The sequence below is a fragment of the Salmo salar genome, chromosome 03 (assembly GCF_965601325.2).
Source record: "Salmo salar chromosome 03, fSalSal1, whole genome shotgun sequence".
NCBI lineage: Eukaryota > Metazoa > Chordata > Actinopteri > Salmoniformes > Salmonidae > Salmo > Salmo salar.
In genome coordinates this window covers 81,312,116-81,331,480 of record NC_138293.1, presented here as the reverse complement: position 1 = coordinate 81,331,480, position 19,365 = coordinate 81,312,116, and the positions used below count along the sequence as shown (strand labels likewise).

At 42.3% G+C, this 19,365-nt stretch overlaps 1 protein-coding gene across 2 annotated transcripts in view; it reads left to right on the top strand.

Moving 5' to 3' along the window:
- The window catches only part of LOC106606694 (delphilin-like), a 52,359-nt gene extending 33,749 nt beyond the window's left edge, over positions 1 to 18,610 (top strand). The window contains exons 12-22 of one of the 2 annotated variants that reach the window (XM_045715526.2): positions 1,652 to 1,983; positions 9,938 to 12,181; positions 13,039 to 13,126; positions 13,618 to 13,707; positions 13,892 to 14,088; positions 16,636 to 16,791; positions 17,187 to 17,276; positions 17,393 to 17,522; positions 17,757 to 17,875; positions 18,089 to 18,253; positions 18,392 to 18,610. In XM_045715526.2, the coding sequence (XP_045571482.2) occupies positions 1,652 to 1,983; positions 9,938 to 12,181; positions 13,039 to 13,126; positions 13,618 to 13,707; positions 13,892 to 14,088; positions 16,636 to 16,791; positions 17,187 to 17,276; positions 17,393 to 17,522; positions 17,757 to 17,875; positions 18,089 to 18,253; positions 18,392 to 18,475 (3,695 nt within the window). In that variant the 3' untranslated portion in view covers positions 18,476 to 18,610. Of the gene's footprint in view, positions 1 to 1,651; positions 1,984 to 9,937; positions 12,182 to 13,038; positions 13,127 to 13,617; positions 13,708 to 13,891; positions 14,089 to 16,635; positions 16,792 to 17,186; positions 17,277 to 17,392; positions 17,523 to 17,756; positions 17,876 to 18,088; positions 18,296 to 18,391 lie in introns of both variants that reach the window. The other variant, XM_082972803.1, reaches the window with a different exon arrangement.
- The last annotated feature ends 755 nt before the right edge of the window (positions 18,611 to 19,365 follow it).

The window sequence follows — 19,365 nt, the reverse complement described above, 5'->3', positions numbered from 1 at the left end:
CAATACAAACAGGTTGAAATCTGGTTACAATAACTTCAATACAAACAGGTTGAAATCTGGTTAAAATAACTTCAATACAAACAGGTTGAAATCTGGTTAAAATAACTTCAATACAAACAGGTTGAAATCTGGTTAAAATAACTTCAATACAAACAGGTTGAAATCTGGTTACAATAACTTCAATACAAACAGGTTGAAATCTGGTTAAAATAACTTCAATACAAACAGGTTGAAATCTGGTTACAATAACTTCAATACAAACAGGTTGAAATCTGGTTACAATAACTTCAATACAAACAGGTTGAAATCTGGTTAAAATAACTTCAATACAAACAGGTTGAAATCTGGTTAAAATAACTTCAATACAAACAGGTTGAAATCTGGTTAAAATAACTTCAATACAAACAGGTTGAAATCTGGTTAAAATAACTTCAATACAAACAGGTTGAAATCTGGTTACAATAACTTCAATACAAACAGGTTGAAATCTGGTTACAATAACGTCATTACAAACAGGTTGAAATCTGGTTACAATAACTTCAATACAAACAGGTTGAAATCTGGTTACAATAACTTCAATACAAACAGGTTGAAATCTGGTTAAAATAACTTCAATACAAACAGGTTGAAATCTGGTTACAATAACTTCAATACAAACAGGTTGAAATCTGGTTACAATAACGTCATTACAAACAGGTTGAAATCTGGTTAAAATAACTTCAATACAAACAGGTTGAAATCTGGTTACAATAACTTCAATACAAACAGGTTGAAATCTGGTTACAATAACGTCATTACAAACAGGTTGAAATCTGGTTAAAATAACTTCAATACAAACAGGTTGAAATCTGGTTACAATAATGTCATTACAAACAGGTTGAAATCTGGTTAAAATAACATCATTACAAACAGGTTGAAATCTGGTTAAAATAACTTCAATACAAACAGGTTGAAATCTGGTTAAAATAACTTCAATACAAACAGGTTGAAATCTGGTTACAATAACGTCATTACAAACAAGTTGAAATCTGGTTAAAATAACTTCAATACAAACAGGTTGAAATCTGGTTAAAATAACTTCAATACAAACAGGTTGAAATCTGGTTAAAATAACTTCAATACAAACAGGTTGAAATCTGGTTACAATAACTTCAATACAAACAGGTTGAAATCTGGTTACAATAACGTCATTACAAACAGGTTGAAATCTGGTTAAAATAACTTCAATACAAACAGGTTGAAATCTGGTTACAATAATGTCATTACAAACAGGTTGAAATCTGGTTAAAATAACATCATTACAAACAGGTTGAAATCTGGTTAAAATAACATCATTACAAACAGGTTGAAATCTGGTTAAAATAACATCATTACAAACAGGTTGAAATCTGAATTGCAGCTTGCCTGACACATGTAGTCTTCTAGTTTGAGTTGAGTCTCTGTTAGTCAGTGGAGTGTGAATATGTTCACAAGCACAGGTAGCTACTGGGTATGAAAACATCCAACCAAATAGTTAGAACAGCAGAAATGAATAGACCTTGTATTGTGCATTAGCGTGATCTACAAACCCTTGGTCAATAGAATAGTTGATCAATGTAATGGTATATGTTCTTCTCTACAGGAGCAGTGATGTCATTGTTCCTCTCCACAGGTAGCCATAAGGGCCCCCCACCACCTCCCTCCACCTGGCAGGAGCCCCTCCCTAGCCCCCCTGCCCCGGTCCAGTTCTACCCCCCTGGTCTCACCTCCCAGACCAGTGCCGAGTCCAACCCCTACATCAGCCTGGACAGCCCCCCTCCCTCGCCCCCCGACTACCCCGCCAGCCCACCCTCCCACGCCCGTCTCAATAAGAGGCGCTACACGTTCTCTCATCCGCCACGCTCCTCTGATACAGACCGGTTCCTGGACGCACTGAGCGAACAGCTGGGTCAGAGGGTTGCCATTGTAGACGACTTCCTGTCACCCGAAAACGACTACGAGGAGGTAGGGTCGTGTCGATGCACATCTGTATAGAGCATAATATGGTTGATTATGATATGTTTGACAAAGACAGTAAGCTGCTTGTCTTGCATGAGTTTAGTGATTATTTATATAAATATATATATATCTTCAACTGATATATATATCAGTTGAAGTCAGAAGTTTACATACACTTAGGTTGGAGTCATCAAAACTCGTTTTTCAACCACGCCACAAATTTCTTGTTAACAAACTATAGTTTTGGCAAGTCGGTTAGGACATCTACTTTGTGCATGACACAAGTAATTCTTCCCAAAAATTTTACAGACAGATTATTTCACTTATAATTCACTGTATCACAATTCCAGTGGGTCAGAAGTTTATATACACTAAGTTGACTGTGCCTTTAAACAGCTTGGAAAACTCCAGAAAAGGATGTCATGGCTTTAGAAGCTTCTGATAGGCTAATTGACATCATTTGAGTCAATTGGAGGTGTACATGTGGATGTATTTCAAGGCCTACCTTCAAACTCTGTGCCTCTTTGCTTGACATCATGGGAAAATCAAAAGAAATCAGCCAAGACCTCAGAAAAAAATTAAACCTCCTGTCTTGTTCATCCTTGGGAGCAATTTCCAAATGCCTGAAGGTACCACGTTCATCTGTACAAACAATAGTACGCAAGTATAAACACCATGGGACCACGCAGCCGTCATACCGCTCAGGAAGGAGACGTGTTCTGTGTCCTAGAGATGAATGTACTTTGGTGCAAAAAGTGCAAATCAATCCCAGAATAACAGCCAAGGACCTTGTGAAGATGCTGGAGGAAACAGGTACAAAAGTATCTATATCCACAATAAAACGAGTACTATATCGACATAACGTGAAAGTCTGGTCAGCAAGGTAGACGCCACTGCTCTAAAACAGCCATATAAAAGCCAGACTACGGTTTGCAACTGCACATGGGGACAAAGATCGTACTTTTTGGAGAAATGTCCTCTGGTCTGATGAAACAAAAATTGAACTGTTTGGCTATAATGACCATCGTTATGTTTGGAGGAAAAGGGTGGAGGATTGCAAGCCGAAGAACACCATCCCAACCGTGAAGCACGGGGGTGGCAGCATCATGTTGTGGGGGTGCTTTGCTGCAGGAGGGACTGGTGCACTTCACAAAATAGATGACATCAAGTGGAAGGAAAATTTTGTGGATACATTGAAGCAACATCTCAAGACATCAGTCAGGAAATTAAAGCTTGGTCGCAAATGGGTCTTCCAAATGGACAATGACCCTAAGCATACTTCCAAAGTTGTGGCAAAATGACTTAAGGACAACAAAGTCAAGGTATTGGAGTGGCCATCACAAAGCCCTGACCGCAATCCCATAGAACATTTGTGGGCAGAACTGAAAAAGCTTGTGCGAGCAAGGAGGCCTACAAACCTGACTTAGTTACACCAGCTTTGTCAGGAGGAATGGGCCAAAATTCACCCAACTTATTGTGGGAAGCTTGTGGAAGGCTACCCGAACTGTTTGATCCAAGTTAAACAATTTAAAGGCAATGCTACCAAATAATAATTGATTGTATGTAAACTTCTGACCCACTGGGAATGTGATGAAATAAATAAAAGCTGAAATAAATCATTCTCTCTAATATTATTCTAACATTTCACATTCTTAAAATAAAGTGGTGATCCTAACTGACCTAAGAGAGGGAATTTTTACTAGGATTAAATGTCAGGAATTGTGAAAAACTTAGTTTAAATGTATTTGGCTAAGGTGTATGTAAACTTCTGACTTCAACTGTGTATGTGTGTGTGTGTGTGTGTGTGTGTGTGTGTGTGTGTGTGTGTGTGTGTGTGTGTGTGTGTGTGTGTGTGTGTGTGTGTGTGTGTGTGTGTGTGTGTGTGTGTGTATATTAAAAATAAATAATATGTTTTAAGTGAGAAGTAGGCATTGGTCTGAAGATGAAAAAGAAAGGAAATTCACAAGCACAACAATGCTCTACCAAGGTTTTTCAGCACACAGCTTCAACCTACTACAGTAGCTATGTTGGTTTATTGCACTTTAAAGAATGTGTATGGAGGTTTCTTAGGATTCAAACCTTCTCAAACATTCAAATTCATAGTCTTAGAGGAGGTGCTCCCACAATAATGTGATTTGGGGCAGCAGGTAGCCTAGAGGTTAGAGCAATTGGACTAGTAACCGAAAGGTTGCAAGATCAAATCCCGAGTATAATCACTTTGGAGTTTGTCAGAATTTGTGAGTTTTTGTTTGTCCACCCGCATCTTGAGGTTTGACCACAAGTTCTCAATGGGCCATGGACCCAAAATATCGATGTTTTGTTCCCCGAGCCACTTAGGCCTTATGGCAAGGTGCTCCATCTTGCTGGAAAAAGCATTGTTTGTCACCGAACTGTTCCTGGATGGTTGGGAGAAGTTGCTATCGGAGGATGTGTTGGTGCCATCCTTTATTCATGGCTGTGTTCTTAGGCAAAATTGAGAGTGAGCCCACTCCTTTGGCTGAGAAGCAACCCCACACATGAATGGTCTCAGGATGCTTTACTGTTGGCATGACACAGGACTGATGGTAGCGCTCACCTTGTCTTCTCCGGACAAGCTTTTATCCGGCTGCCCCAAACAATCGGAAAGGGGATTCATCAGAGAAAATGACTTTACCCCAGTCCTCAGCAGTCCAATCCCTGTTCGTTTAGCAGAATATCAGTCTGTCCCTGATGTTTTTCCTGGAGAGAAGTGGCTTCTTTGCTGCCCTTCTTGACACCAGGCCATCCTCCAAAAGTCTTCGCCTCACTGTGTGTGCAGATGCACTCACACCTGCCTGCTGCCATTCCTGAGCAACCTCTGTACTGGTGGTGCCCCGATCCCACAGCTGAATCAACTTTAGGAGACGGTCCTGGCACTTGCTGGACTTTCTTGGGCTCCCTGACGCCTTCTTCACAACAATTTAACCACTCTCCTTGAAGTTCTTGATGGTCCGATAAATGGTTGATTTAGGTGCAGTCTTACTGGCAGCAATATCCTTGCCTGTGAAGCCCTTTTTGTGCAAAGCAATGATGACGGCACATGCTTGCTTGCAGGTAACCATGGTTGACAGAGGAAGAGCAATGATTCCAAGCACCACCCTCCTTTTGAAGCTTCCAGTCTGTTATTCGAACTCAATCAGCATGACAGAGTGATCTCCAGCCTTGTCCTCGTCAACACTCACACCTGTGTTAACGAGAGAATCACTGACATGATGTCAGCTGGTCCTTTTGTGGCTGGGCTGAAATGCAGTGGAAATATTTTTGGGGGATTCAGTTCATTTGCATAGCAAAGAGGGACTTTTCAATTAATTGCAATTCTTCTGATCACTCTTCATAACATTCTGGAGTATATGCAAATTCCCATCATACAAACTGAGGCAGCAGACTTTGTGAAAATGTATATTTGTGTCACTCTCAAAACTTTTGGCCACGACTGTACATGTATACATACTGAGTATACAAAACATTAAGAACACATGCTCTTTCAATTTCATAGACTTACCAGGTGAATCCAGGTGAAAGCTATCATCCCTAATGGGGCTGTTCCTAATGTTTGGTATACTCAGTGTGTGTATATACAGTACCAGTCAAAAGTATGGACATGTCTACTCATTCAAGGGTTTTTCTTTATTTTTACTATTTTCTACATTGGAGAATGGTGAGGCATCACAGCTATGAAATAACACATGTGGAATCATGTAGTAACAAAAAAAAGTAGTCACCCTTTGCCTTGATGACAGCTTTGCACACTCTTGGCATTCTCTCAACCAGATACACCTGGAATGCTTTTCCAACAGTCATGAAGGAGTTCCCACATACACTATCGGTCCAACATTTTTGAACCCCTACTCATTCAAGGGTTTTTCTTTATTTTTACTATTTTCTACATTGTAGAATACAATTGAAGACATCAAAACTATGAAATAACACATATGGAATCATGTACAGTGGGGGAAAAAGGTATTTGATCCCCTGCTGATTTTGTATGTTTGCCCACTGACAAAGAAAGGATCAATCTATAATTTTAATGTTAGGTTTATTTGAACAGTGAGAGACAGAATAACAACAAAAATATACAGAAAAACGCATGTCAGAAATGTTATAAATTGATTTGCATTTTAATGAAGGAAATAAGTATTTGACCCCCTCTCAATCAGAAAGATTTCTGGCTCCCAGGTGTCTTTTATACAGGTAACGAGCTGAGATTAGTGCTCCTAACCGCAGCTTGTTACCTGTAAAAAAGACACCTGTCCACAGAAGCAATCAATCAATCAGATTCCAAACTCTCCACCATGGCGAGGACCAAAGAGCTCTCCAAGGATGTCAGGGACAAGATTGTAGACCTACACAAGGCTGGAATGGGCTACAAGACCATCGCCAAGCAGCTTGGTGAGAAGGTGACAACATTTGGTGCGATTATTCGCAAATGGAAGAAACACAAAAGAACTGTCAATATCCCTCGGCCTGGGGCTCCATGCAAGATCTCACCTCGTGGAGTTGCAATGATCATGAGAATGGTGAGGAATCTACCCAGAACTACACGGGAGGTTCTTGTCAATGATCTCAAGGCAGCTGGGATCATAGTGACCAAGAAAACAATTGGTAACACACTACGCCGTGAAGAACTGAAATCCTGCAGCGCCCGCAAGGTCCCCCTGCTCAAGAATACATAGACATGCCCGTCTGAAGTTTGCCAATGAACATCTGAATGACTCAGAGGACAACTGGTGAAAGTGTTGTGGTCAGATGAGACCAAAATGGAGCTCTTTGACATCAACTCAACTCGCCGTGTTTGGAGGAGGAGGAATGCTGCCTATGACCCCAAGAATACCATCTCCACCGTCAAACATGGAGGTGGAAACATTATGCTTTGGGGGAGTTTTTCTGCTAAGGGGACAGGACAACTTCACCGCATCAAAGGGACGATGGACGGGGCCATGTACCGTCAAATCTTGGGCGAGAACCTCCTTCCCTCAGCCAGGGCATTGAAAATGGGTCGCGGATGGGTATTCCAGCATGACAATGACCCAAAACACACGGCCAAGGCAACAAAGGAGTGGCTCAAGAAGAAGCACATTAAGGTCCTCGAGTGGCCTAGCCAGTCTCCAGACCTTAATCCCATAGAAAATCTGTGGAAGGAGCTGAAGGTTCGAGTTGCCAAACATCAGCCTCGAAACCTTAACTTCTCTAGGGCCAGTGGGACGATTTCGTCCCACCTACGTAACAGCCAGTGGAATCCCGTGGCGCGTTATTCAAATACCTTAGAAATGCTATTACTTCAATTTCTCAAACATATGACTATTTTACACCATTTTAACGACAAGACTCTCGTTAATCTAACCACACTGTCCGATTTCAAAAAGCCTTTACAATGAAAGCAAAACATTAGATTATGTCAGCAGAGTACCCAGCCAGAAATAATCAGACACCCATTTTTCAAGCTAGCATATAATGTCACATAAACCCAAACCACAGCTAAATGCAGCACTAACCTTTGATGATCTTCATCAGATGACAATCTTAGGACATTATGTTATACAATACATGCATGTTTTGTTCAATGAAGTTCATATATATATCAAAAAACAGCTTTTTACAATAGCATGTGACGTTCAGAACTAGCATACCCCCCCGCAAACTTCCGGTGAATTTACTAAATTACTCACGATAAACGTTCACAAAAAACATAACAATTATTTTAAGAATTATAGATACAGAACTCCTCTATGCACTCGCTATGTCCGATTTTAAAATAGCTTTTCGGTGAAAGCACATTCTAAGTAGATAGCCCGGCATCACAGGGCTAGCTATTTAGACACCCACCAAGTTTAGCCCTCACCAAAGTCAGATTTACTATAAGAAAAATGTTATTACCTTTGGTGTTCTTCGTCAGAATGCACTCCCAGGACTTCTACTTCAATAACAAATGTTGGTTTGGTTCAAAATAATTCATAGTTATATCCAAATAGCGGCGTTTTGTTCGTGCGTTCAAGACACTATCCGAAAGGGTAAAGAAGGGTGACGCGCCCGACGCGTTTCGTGACAAAAAAATTCTAAATATTCCATTACCGTACTTCGAAGCATGTCAACCGCTGTTTAAAATCAATTTTTATGCAATTTTTCTCGTAAAAAAGCGATAATATTCTGACCGGGAATCTGTGTTTTAGTACAAAAAGAGAGAAAATAAAAACATGGGGTCGCCTCGTGCACGCGCCTCAGTCTCATTGTCCTCTGATAGACCACTTACCAAAGGCGCTAATGTTTTTCAGCCAGGGGTTGGAATTACATCATTCAGCTTTTTCCCGGGTTCTGAGAGCCTATGGGAGCTGTAGGAAGTGTTACGTTACAGCAAAGATCCTCAGTTTTCAATAAAGAGAGTCAAGAAGAACAAGAACTTGTCAGACAGGCCACTTCCTGTAAGGAATCTTCTCAGGTTTTTGCCTGCCATATGAGTTCTGTTATACTCACAGACACCATTCAAACAGTTTTAGAAACTTTAGGGTGTTTTCTATCCAAAGCCAATAATTATATGCATATTCTAGTTTCTGGGCAGTAGTAATAACCAGATTAAATTGGGTACGTTTTTTATCCGGCCGTGTAAATACTGCCCCCTAGCCCTAACAGGTTAATGACTTGGAGAAGATCTGCAAAGAGGAGTGGGACAAAATCCCTCCTGAGATGTGTGCAAACCTGGTGGCCAACTACAAGAAACGTCTGACCTCTGTGATTGCCAACAAGGGTTTTGCCACCAAGTAGTAAGTCATGTTTTGCAGAGGGGTCAAATACTTATTTCCCTCATTAAAATGCAAATCATTTTATAACATTTTTGACATGAGTTTTTGTGGATTTTTTTGTTGCTCTTCTGTCTCTCACTGTTCAAATAAACCTACTATTAAAATTATACACGGATCATTTCTTTGTAAGTGGGCAAACGTACAAAATCAGCAGGGGATCGAATCCTTTTTCCCCCCACTGTAGTAAACAAAAAAACTCAACAGACTTGAAGGAGGTCCCACATATGCTGAGCACTTGTTTGCTACATTTCCTTCACTCTGCGTTCCGACTCATCCCAAACCATCTCAGTTTGATTGAGGTTGGGTGATTGTGGAGTCCAGGTCATCTTATGCAGCACTCCATCACTCTCCTTCTTGGTAAAATAGCCCTTACTCAGCCTGGAGGTGTGTTGGATCATTGTTCTGTTGAAAAACAAATGATAGTCCCACTAAGCCCAAATCCGATTGGATGGTGTATCGCTGCAGAACGCTGTGGTAGGCATGCTGGTCAAATGTTCCTTGAATTCCAAATAAATCACTGACAGTGTCACCAGCAAAGCACCATCACACCTCCTCCTCCATGCTTCCTGGTGGGAACCACACATGCGGAGATCATCCATTCACCTACTCTGCGTCTCACAAAGACACGGTGGTTAGAACCAAAAATCTCAAATTTGGACTCATCAGACGAAAGGACAGATTTCCACCGGTCCAATGTCCATTGCTCGTGTTTCAAAGTTCTTGCAATTTTCTGGAGTGACTGACACTAGACCCTGGACAACAAATTATGTGAGACAAAACACTTATTTTTTAATCATTTGAATTGCAAGTTACATTTTCGAAAGATACCTTTTGAGTGTGGAAATATTGTATAATTTTCTATAATCACCTTCTGGTTTAAAAACCATGGAAATTGTTTTTTCTAAGCAACCTGCATAAACATTGTTTGAAGTACAATAGACCAATATACTGTAGATACTGTGGTAGGTCAAAGCTATATGCTGGAAAACCTTGGTAGAGCATGGGTGGAGTAGGCATTGTGTTTTTTTTTGTTTTTAATATATATAATTTGTGTTTTTCTATTAAGAAATTCTACCGTAAAGCACATAAATTACACTGGATCAATGGCCCAAGCCTTAACGAATCTATGTGATTGTTGGTAATGCTAGGATGTTGTCCAGATGAGCTTCCCAGATGATGAGGATGAGGATGATGAGGAGGTGGAGGTGGATGATGAAGATGGAGATGGGGGTTTCATAATACCCCCTGAGCTGAGCAGCCCCAGTGAGTGCCAGGGCAGCAGTGGAGAGGACGCCTCCTCCCTCACCTACTCCTCCTCCTCAGAACACATACCCCCTCCCCCCATGACTCCCCCGCCACCTCCGCCCATCCAATTCAACGATCCTCCTCTACCACCAAGCTATACCGCCACCCCTGAACAGTCTCCCAGAATACAACTGCCTTTCCGCCGCCACCACGGGCCACCTCCACCCCCTCCTCCTCGCTCCAACCCACCACCCAAACGCCAGTCGATTCACAAGGTCCTTCCCACCCGGGAGGACCTGCTAGCCCATGCTGCAATGCAGGAACAAAATGCGTACCAGGAGCAACACGCTTACCAGGAACAACAAGCTTACCAGGACCAACAAGCGTTTCAGGACCAACAAGCTTACCAGGACCAACAAGTGCAACAAGCGTACCAGGAGCGACAAGTGTACCAGGAGCAACGAGCATTCCAGAAGCAACAAGCGTTTCAGGAACAAAAAGCTTACCAGGAGCAACAAGCACAACAAGCGCACCAGGAGCGACAAGCGTACCAGGATCAACAAGCATTCCAGGAGCAACAAGCTTACCAGGAGCAACAAGCTTACCAGGAGCAACAAGCACATCAAGAACAACAAGCGTTACAGAAGCATCAATCATACCAGGAGCAACAAGCACACCAGGAGCAACAAGCTTACCAGGAGCAAAGTATTTACCAGGGGCACCAGTCACTGCCTGCCCAGTCCTCGCACAAAGCACACCCCCTGCAGCAGCTTCACCAGTCCCTGCCCCCCCTCCCCTCTCCAGAGGCAGCCCACACCCATCCAGACCTCCCAAACCACCCAGACCCATCACTCTACCAGATGCACCAAGCTCAACAACAGACTCGTCGTCAGAGCCGTCGTCAGACTCACTCAGCCACATCACCTCACAATCCCCCAGCCCGTTCCCCTGTCCATCCAGATCAACAGAGTCAGTACTCGGAGGCAATCTATCAGAGTATTCATACACAGTCACATCACTCATCCATGGAGCGCCTTCAGCAAGCTCATCAGGTCCAGCAGCACCACTCCTCCATGGAGCTCCTTCACCACGCTCAGCAGGCCCAGCAGCACCACTCCTCCATGGAGCTCCTTCACCAAGCTCAGCAGGTCCAGCAGCACCACTCCTCCATGGAGCTCCTTCACCAAGCTCATCAGGTCCAGCAGCACCACTCCTCCATGGAATTCCTTCACCAAGCTCAACAAGTCCAGCAGCACCACTCCTCCATGGAGCTCCTTCACCAAGCTCATCGGGTCCAGCAGCACCACTCCTCCATGGAACTTCTTCACCAACCTCACCACTCATCCACAGAGCTCCTTCACCAAGCTCATCAGATCCAGCAGCACCTCTCATCCACGGAGCTCCTTCACCAAGCTCATCAGATCCACCAAGATCAGCCTGCTTCACTACCCGTACATCTGGATCAGGAGATCCACCAGTCTCTTCAGACTCATCAGAGCCATCATACTCACTCATCTTCCCATGCCAGCCACCAGGGTCAACAGACTCGTCAATCTCTCAAGTCTCATCGCACTCACCAGCCATCCCCCCAGCGTCCCCACTCCATCCAGCAGACTTACCACCACACTCCCCAGATCCAGCACATCCACCACCAGGTCCCTCCCCAGCCCACTCAGCCAGAGCTTCACCAGATCCACCTAATCCACCAGCCCACCCTGCAGCGCCACCACCCCCAGCCCACCCTGTCCACCTTCCAGCCCCTTCCACCCCACCAGCCCACCCTGTCCACCTTCCAGCCTCTGCCCCAACACCAACCCCACCAAACCCACCAGGTCCACCCCTCCAACCAGGGTCGTCCTCAGTCCCAGCCTTCTCAGCGGCTATTCAGTCAATCCCAGTCTCACCACCACTCCCACTCCCACCACCAACCCCAGCCCCAACCTCAGCCTAAGCAGCATTCCCAGTCCCAGAATAACTTGGACCAGTTGGGGAAACAGGAGCCCCCTCCTCCTCCGCCCCTTCCCCCTCCCGGAACCCCTCCTCCACTGCCTCGCCCAGGCCTTCCGAGGATGGACTCCAATCATATGAGTGTAAAGAGGCTGCGCTGGGAACAGGTGGAGAACTCTGAGGGCACCATCTGGGGACAGGTGAGTTAGTCACGTATTGGATAGATGAGTTAGTCACCATTGAGACAGGTGAGTTAGTCAGGATGGGGACAGTCGAGTTAGTCAGGGTTTGGACAGGTGTGTTAGTCAGGGTGGAAAAGGTGTGTTAGTCAGGGTGGAAAAGGTGAACTTTGTTAGGTGAGGTTGGATGGGGACAGGTATGTCAGCCACAGTTTGGACAGGTGTATAGTCAAGGTTAGAACAGGTGAGTTAGTCAGGGTTGGGACAGGTCTATGGTCAAGGTAAGAACAGGTGAGTTAGTCAAGGTTGGGACAGGTGTATAGTCAAGGCTAGAACAGGTGAATTAGTCAAGGTTGGGACAGGTGTATAGTCAAGGTTAGAACAGGTGAGCTAGTCAAGGTTGGGACAGGTGTATATAGTCAAGGTTAGAACAGGTGAGTTAGTCAAGGTTGGGACAGGTGTATAGTCAAGGTTAGAACAGGTGAATTAGTCAAGGTTGGGACAGGTGTATAGTCAAGGTTAGAACAGGTGAGTTAGTCAAGGTTGGGACAGGTGTCTGGGTCAAGGTTAGAACAGGTGAGTTAGTCAAGGTTGGGACAGGTGTTTGGTCAAGGTTAGAACAGGTGAGTTAGTCAGGGTTGGGACAGGTCTATGGTCAAGGTTAGAACAGGTGAGTTAGTCAAGGTTGGGACAGGCGTCTAGTCAAGGTTAGAACAGGTGAGTTAATCAGGGTTGGGTCAGGTTATTTGATTTACAACAGTTCCATAAAAATAAAAACAATCAGCAGTCAATTTCTGAAATGACAAGCATTAGCTTGAACTTAATGAGTAGATGGTGCATAATGTACATAATGCCTGTTTTTAATCTGGGTGTTGCAGTTGGGGGAGGATTCGGATTATGACAAACTGAATGACATGGTGAAGTATCTGGATCTGGAACTGCACTTTGGGACACAAAAGAACCCCAGTGAGTATAATGTGCCCACGTGTGTATGTGAACGTGGGTGTTTGTGTGCATGCGTGCATAATGCATATGTTATTGTGCATACAGTATGTTTGCACATACTGTGCGTGTGGATGTTTCTTCCACAAAACCATTTACATACCACCACCAGTCAGTTCTTGCCTAGTGTGTCTAATATGAATACTTCTTCATCTTGAGCAATGTGTGTGAAGCCCACCATGGCTTTGATTTGCTTTTGATCAGTGGTCCCTCTGACGAATGACAGCAGCGTTACCGCCATAGGCACTTCACTGACCCATTTAAGTCCAATACTTGAAATGATGTATTTAGAAATACATTGAAAATCCTGATATGGACATTTTCTGCTCCTTAGCAGTCTCTTTCTCCCTTGATCTTTGTCTTCACACTCTTCCTTTCTGCCTCTCCCTCTCTGTGTCAATCACTTTCTGCCTCTTCTCATGTTTCTCTGTTTCCCACGTGACGTTCTGTGTCAGTTTCTCTTCCAGACCCAGGCCCTCAGTCGGAGACCTTCAAGAAGAAAGACGTAGTTGAGATTCTGTCCCATAAGAAGGCCTACAACGCATGTAAGTATGAGAGTGGAGAACACAAGGAGGGCTCTACATTGTTCCAGGCTGTGTTACACTGCACTTCAGATCTTATGTTATTGTTCTAATCTAGTCTGTGTTGACTGAAACCACGAGACTATGTCACACTGTTACTGTGGCCTCAGATCTTTGACCCTTTGATCTCTTGACCTCTGACCTCCAGCCATCCTGATTGCCCACCTGAAGCTGTCCCCGGGCGAACTGCGCCAGGTGCTGATGACCATGGCCACAGAGCGGCTGGAGCCGACCCACATCAAGCAGCTGCTGCTGTACGCCCCCGACGCAGAGGAGGTCAAGCAGTACGAACAGTACAGCGAGGACCCAGCCAAACTCAGCGAGCCTGACCAGTTTGTACTACAGGTACTGGGCCTAGACTGCAGGGGGAGGCTCATCAATTATCACCTTTATTTAACCAGATAGGCCAGTTGAGAACACGTTCTCATTTACAACTGCGACCTGGCCAAGATAAAGCAAAGCAGTGCGACACAAACAACAACACAGAGTTACACATGGAATAAACAAATGTACAGTAAAGTTTGGGGGATCTTTATGGATGTATTTGTGTAATTTTGTTGTGGTATACTGTGGGTGAAAGTCGTAGTAGTATTAGTACTCAGTGGTGTAATGTACTTAAGTAAAAATACTTGAAAGTACTTTTTTTTGTATATTTCTACTTTACTTTACTATTTATATTTTTGACAACTTTTACTTTTACTTCACTACATTCCCAAAGAAAATTATGTACATTTTAGTCCATACATTTTCCCTGACACCCAAAAGTACTTGTTACATTTTGAATGCTTAACAGAACAGGAAAATAGTCTAATTCACACACAACATCTCTGGTCATCCCTACTGCCTCTGATCTGGTCTGGTTTGTTTTATATAAGGAATTTATATACTTTTACTTTGAATTTTGATACTTAAGTATATTTTAGCAATGACATTTACTTTTGATACTGTTAGGTTCTAATTCTCAGAGTAAAAACACAACGGACACTATGAAAGTGCAAACTATGTTTATTCTTCCCAGAGGATCAATATAGCTGCATTAGAAAAATACATTGTTCACACAAGCACTGATATTTAACCCTTTCTCCTAGGCTGAATCTCTCCTACACATCTGAACGAACATTGTATAACCATTAACTTCTGGTGTAGACCCTGTAAACCTAAGCACTCAATATTTCAATAGGATACCTGATAATTAACCCTATCCAAAGTTAGGAGTTAGTACCCAGAATCCATCAATACTCAAGTGTCAAAATTCAAAGTTAAAGTATAAATACATTTCAAATTCCTTATATAAAGCAAACCAGACGGCCTCATTTTCTTTTTCTTTTTTTTACGGATAGCCAGGGCCACTTCCAACACTCATCATTTACAAACTAAGCATTTGTGTTACTTAAGTATATTTTAGTAATGACATTTACTTTTGATACTTAAGTATATTTAAAACAAAATACTTTTAGACTTTTACTCAATTATTATTTTACTGGATGATTTTCTATTAAGGTATCTTTACTTTTACTCAAGTATGAAAATTGGGTACTTTTTCCACCACTGGTAGTAGTGGTAGTGGTAGTAGTAGTAATAGTTGTAGTAGTAGTAGTGGTAGTAGTATAATTAGTAGTAGTAGTTGTTATAGTAGTAGTATAATTAGTAGTAGTAGTTGTATAATTAGTAGTTGTTGTTGTTGTAGTAGCAGCAGCAGAAGTAGTAGTAGAAGTAGAAATAGTAGTAGTAGTAGTAGTAGTAGTAGTAATAGAAGTAGTAGTAGAAATAGAAGTAGTAGTATTAATGTAAGTAGTAGTAGTAGTGGCAGCAGAAGCATTAGTAGTAGTAGTAATAGAAGTAGTAGTAGTAGTAGTGGCAGCAGAAGCATTAATAGTAGTAGTAATAGAAGTAGTAGTATAAATAGTAGTAGTAATATTAGTAGTAGTAGTGGCAGCAGAAGCATTAGTAGTAATAGAAGTAGTAGTAGTAGTGGCAGCAGAAGCATTAGTAGTAGTAGTAATATAAGTAGTAGTAGTACTATTAGTAGTAGTAGTAGTAGTGGCAGCAGAAGTAGTAGAAGTAGAAATAGTAGTAGTAGCAGCAGTAGAAATAGTAGTAGTAGTAGTAGTAGTAGTAATAGAAGTAGTAGTATAAATAGAAGTAGTAGTAGTAGTAATATTAGTAGTAGTAGTAGTGGCAGCAGAAGTAGTAGAAGTAGAAATAGTAGTAGTAGTAGTAGCAGCAGCAGCAGTAGAAGTAGAAATAGTAGTAGTAGTAGTAGTAGTAGTAGTAGTAATAGAAGTAGTAGTATAAATAGAAGTAGTAGTAGTAGTAATATTAGTAGTAGTAGTAGTGGCAGCAGAAGTAGTAGAAGTAGAAATAGTAGTAGTAGTAGTAGCAGCAGCAGCAGTAGAAGTAGAAATAGTAGTAGTAGTAGTAGTAGTAGTAGTAGTAATAGAAGTAGTAGTATAAATATAAGTAGTAGTAGTAGTAGTAGTGTCAGCAGAAGCATTAGTAGTAGTATAATTAGAAGTAGTAGTAGTAATATTAGTAGTAGTAGTAGCAGCAGCATTAGTAGTAGTATAAATATAAGTAGTAGTAGTAATGTAAGTAGTAGTAGTAGTGGCAGCAGAAGCATTAGTGGTAGTAGTAATAGAAGTAGTAGGGTTTGTTGGTTGCTCACAGTCATAGAATGAGAGTTTGGTAATGTGTAGTTGTTTCCTCGTTTGTAATTGTGTGTGTGTGTGTGTGTGTGTGTGTGTGTGTGTGTGTGTGTGTGTGTGTGTGTGTGTGTGTGTGTGTGTGTGTGTGTGTGTGTGTGTGTGTGTGTGTGTGTGTGTGTGTGTGTGTGTGTGTGTGTGTGTGTGTGTTTGCTTGTGTGTGCGCGCGTGTGCTCACGCAATGCCATAGATGCTGTCAGTACCAGAGTACAAGACTCGTCTGAGAAGCCTCCACTTCAAAAGCACCCTGCAGGAGAAGACAGAGGAGATGAGGGGGGGCTACGACTGCATCTACAACGCCTCCATGGAGCTCAAGACCAGCAAGAAACTGGCCAAGATACTGGAGGTATACAATTATGTACTCTGACATGTACAATCACTAGGAAGAGCAATGCAACTTCTTGAACTTGTCACCTGCCAGCATGATTATGATAAGATAAAACGAATAACAGTCTCATTCGGTGCTAAAAATGGAGAGAATGGAAATGCATTTGTTTGGTTTTAGCAACGTTTTAGCAACGTTTTAGCTTGAGCCACAGCTACACCAGGAAGGTTAAGGATAGGCAGTAGCTCAAAGACAAAACACCTAAACAGCAATGAACAGGATGCTTTCATCTTTATTCCCTGAGTGGAACATATAGTGTTATTGTGGGTAATGTTTAGCCTTAAAGTGGTAATGATGCTGTTTCAATCCTAAACTAAATACAAGCTATATGCTAACTGTGTCGGATGGTTCCTTAGTTTGTGCTGGCGATGGGGAACTATCTGAACAACGGTCAGCCTAAGACCGGCAACAAAACCACCGGGTTTAAGATCAACTTCCTCACTGAGGTAAGCTCCTCAGGAATATTGGCCTGTATTCCAATGACATTGTTTTACTTCACTGTTGTTACTTCACTGTTGTTAACCCACGGACACCGTTACTAATGCACTACTGTTTCTTGTAGCTCGGCACCACAAAAACAGTGGATGGGAAATCTACGTTTCTGCACATCCTCGTCAAGTCACTGTGTCTTCACTTTCCCAACGTCCTGGATTTTGCGAAGGACCTCACCACGGTTTCCCTGGCAGCCAAAGGTAAACTGAGTAGCAGTTTTTTCATGTGTGCATTTTATTTTGTGTGTCGGGTGTAGTGTTTCATGTACAGCATGTTGTGTTACATGTAATGTTTACCTATTGCGTGTAAATGAATATATTAAATATGTAATCCTGTTTTTCCGTAAGCACCCTTCCACCTTTGTTCTTCCCCCCGCTCTCTCTTTTTCTCACTCTCTCTCTCTCTCTCCTATCTCACTCACTCACCCTCTGTAGTGAACCAGAGGACCATCACATCTGACCTGAATGACCTTCACACCACTATCCAGGACATCCGATCTGCCTGCCAGAAAATGCCTGCTACAGCAGACGACCGCTTCGCTGCAGTCATGAGTGTATCTTTCACAACAAACCTGAGAGAGAGAGAGAGAGAGAGAGAGAGAGAGAGAGAGAGAGAGAGATTCATTATAACCTTCTATATTCACAGGTGTGAGAGTATGCATACTGTAAAATAGCCCTTTACGTGGGGGTCTCTCACCCCATCCACCACCAATGTGTACTGTAGCTCCTACCTCTGGCTGTTGTATCCTTGACTTCCCTATGAGCAGGGCTTTCTGGAGAACATCCACCCAGTACTACAGTCTCTGGAGTCCCTGCAGCAGCGGGCCATGGAGGAGTGGTCCAAGACAGCCTCCTTCTTTGGAGAGGACTGCCAAGCCACCAACACAGAGGCCTTCTTTGGGATATTCGCTGAGTTCCTCGCCAAGTTTGAGGTGAACCGCCTAGAGTTTGAAAGAGACCTCTGAAATAGACAAGTATGTAGTGCTATCAAGAAGTGCTATCAAGATGGTAGTAGTAAAGGTTCTGCATGTTTTTGTCTTGTCTGACAATGTTTTATTGTTGTTTTTCAGAGAGCTCTTAGAGAGAACCAGGCCAATGAGAACCCTCCTAGGAGTCCCAGGAGCCCAAGAAGGGCCTCACCCTTGGCCTGGTGAACAGAGAGACAGGAAGAAGGGTTGGCAGGCAGGCAGACAGACAGGCAGGCACACACACACTCTCTATCTCTCTCTCACACACACACAGACAGGAGCGCATGTGAAAATCCACATACATGCACAAACACACACACACATACACAAACACACATACACACAAACGCACTCATAGTATTTCAATTTTTGTAATTGAAGATATTTATATTGTGGGAATTAGGTTGTCTGCAGAGTTGAGCATACAGGGCTTTAATACGTGACAGTGTAGTTTGAATGTCCAGCTAGTTTAACACCTCAAACGTTGCATATTCCATGGCTATAGAGTGTTCCTCTGGAACAGACAAATGAAGCTATACTGAATCAATGGTTTTGCTTTTTATATATTTGTAAATAAAAATGTTATACCATTTATATAAATGCAAAGATTCATGAAATGGAAGAGGAAAGAGACTGACATCAGTAATTATTTGAACCCAGCTGTCTGATATACTGTATATGAATGTATGATACAATTATAGGCTAGAAAGATTAAGTCTACAGAACATGATCAGCAATGGTAAACAGAATACTGGTAAACAGAATACTGGTAAACAGAATACTGGTAAACAGAATACTGGTAAACAGAATACTGGATCATTTTGAGAGACATACACATTTAAACTATTATTGCTAAAACATGTATTTGATACTTCAGCAGTTAAAAGAGATGACTGAATGTCTGTGTCAATGTGTCTGATTTGAGAATTAAATGTGTATTATATATCGTACCATTTAAATATAACTGTAATGATATATGTAATACAGGATATACATATTGAATTAGTCAATTATGAAATGCTTTACAATAATTTCATTTTTTTAAATGATTTACCTGTTCCATATTTTTGTAAGCC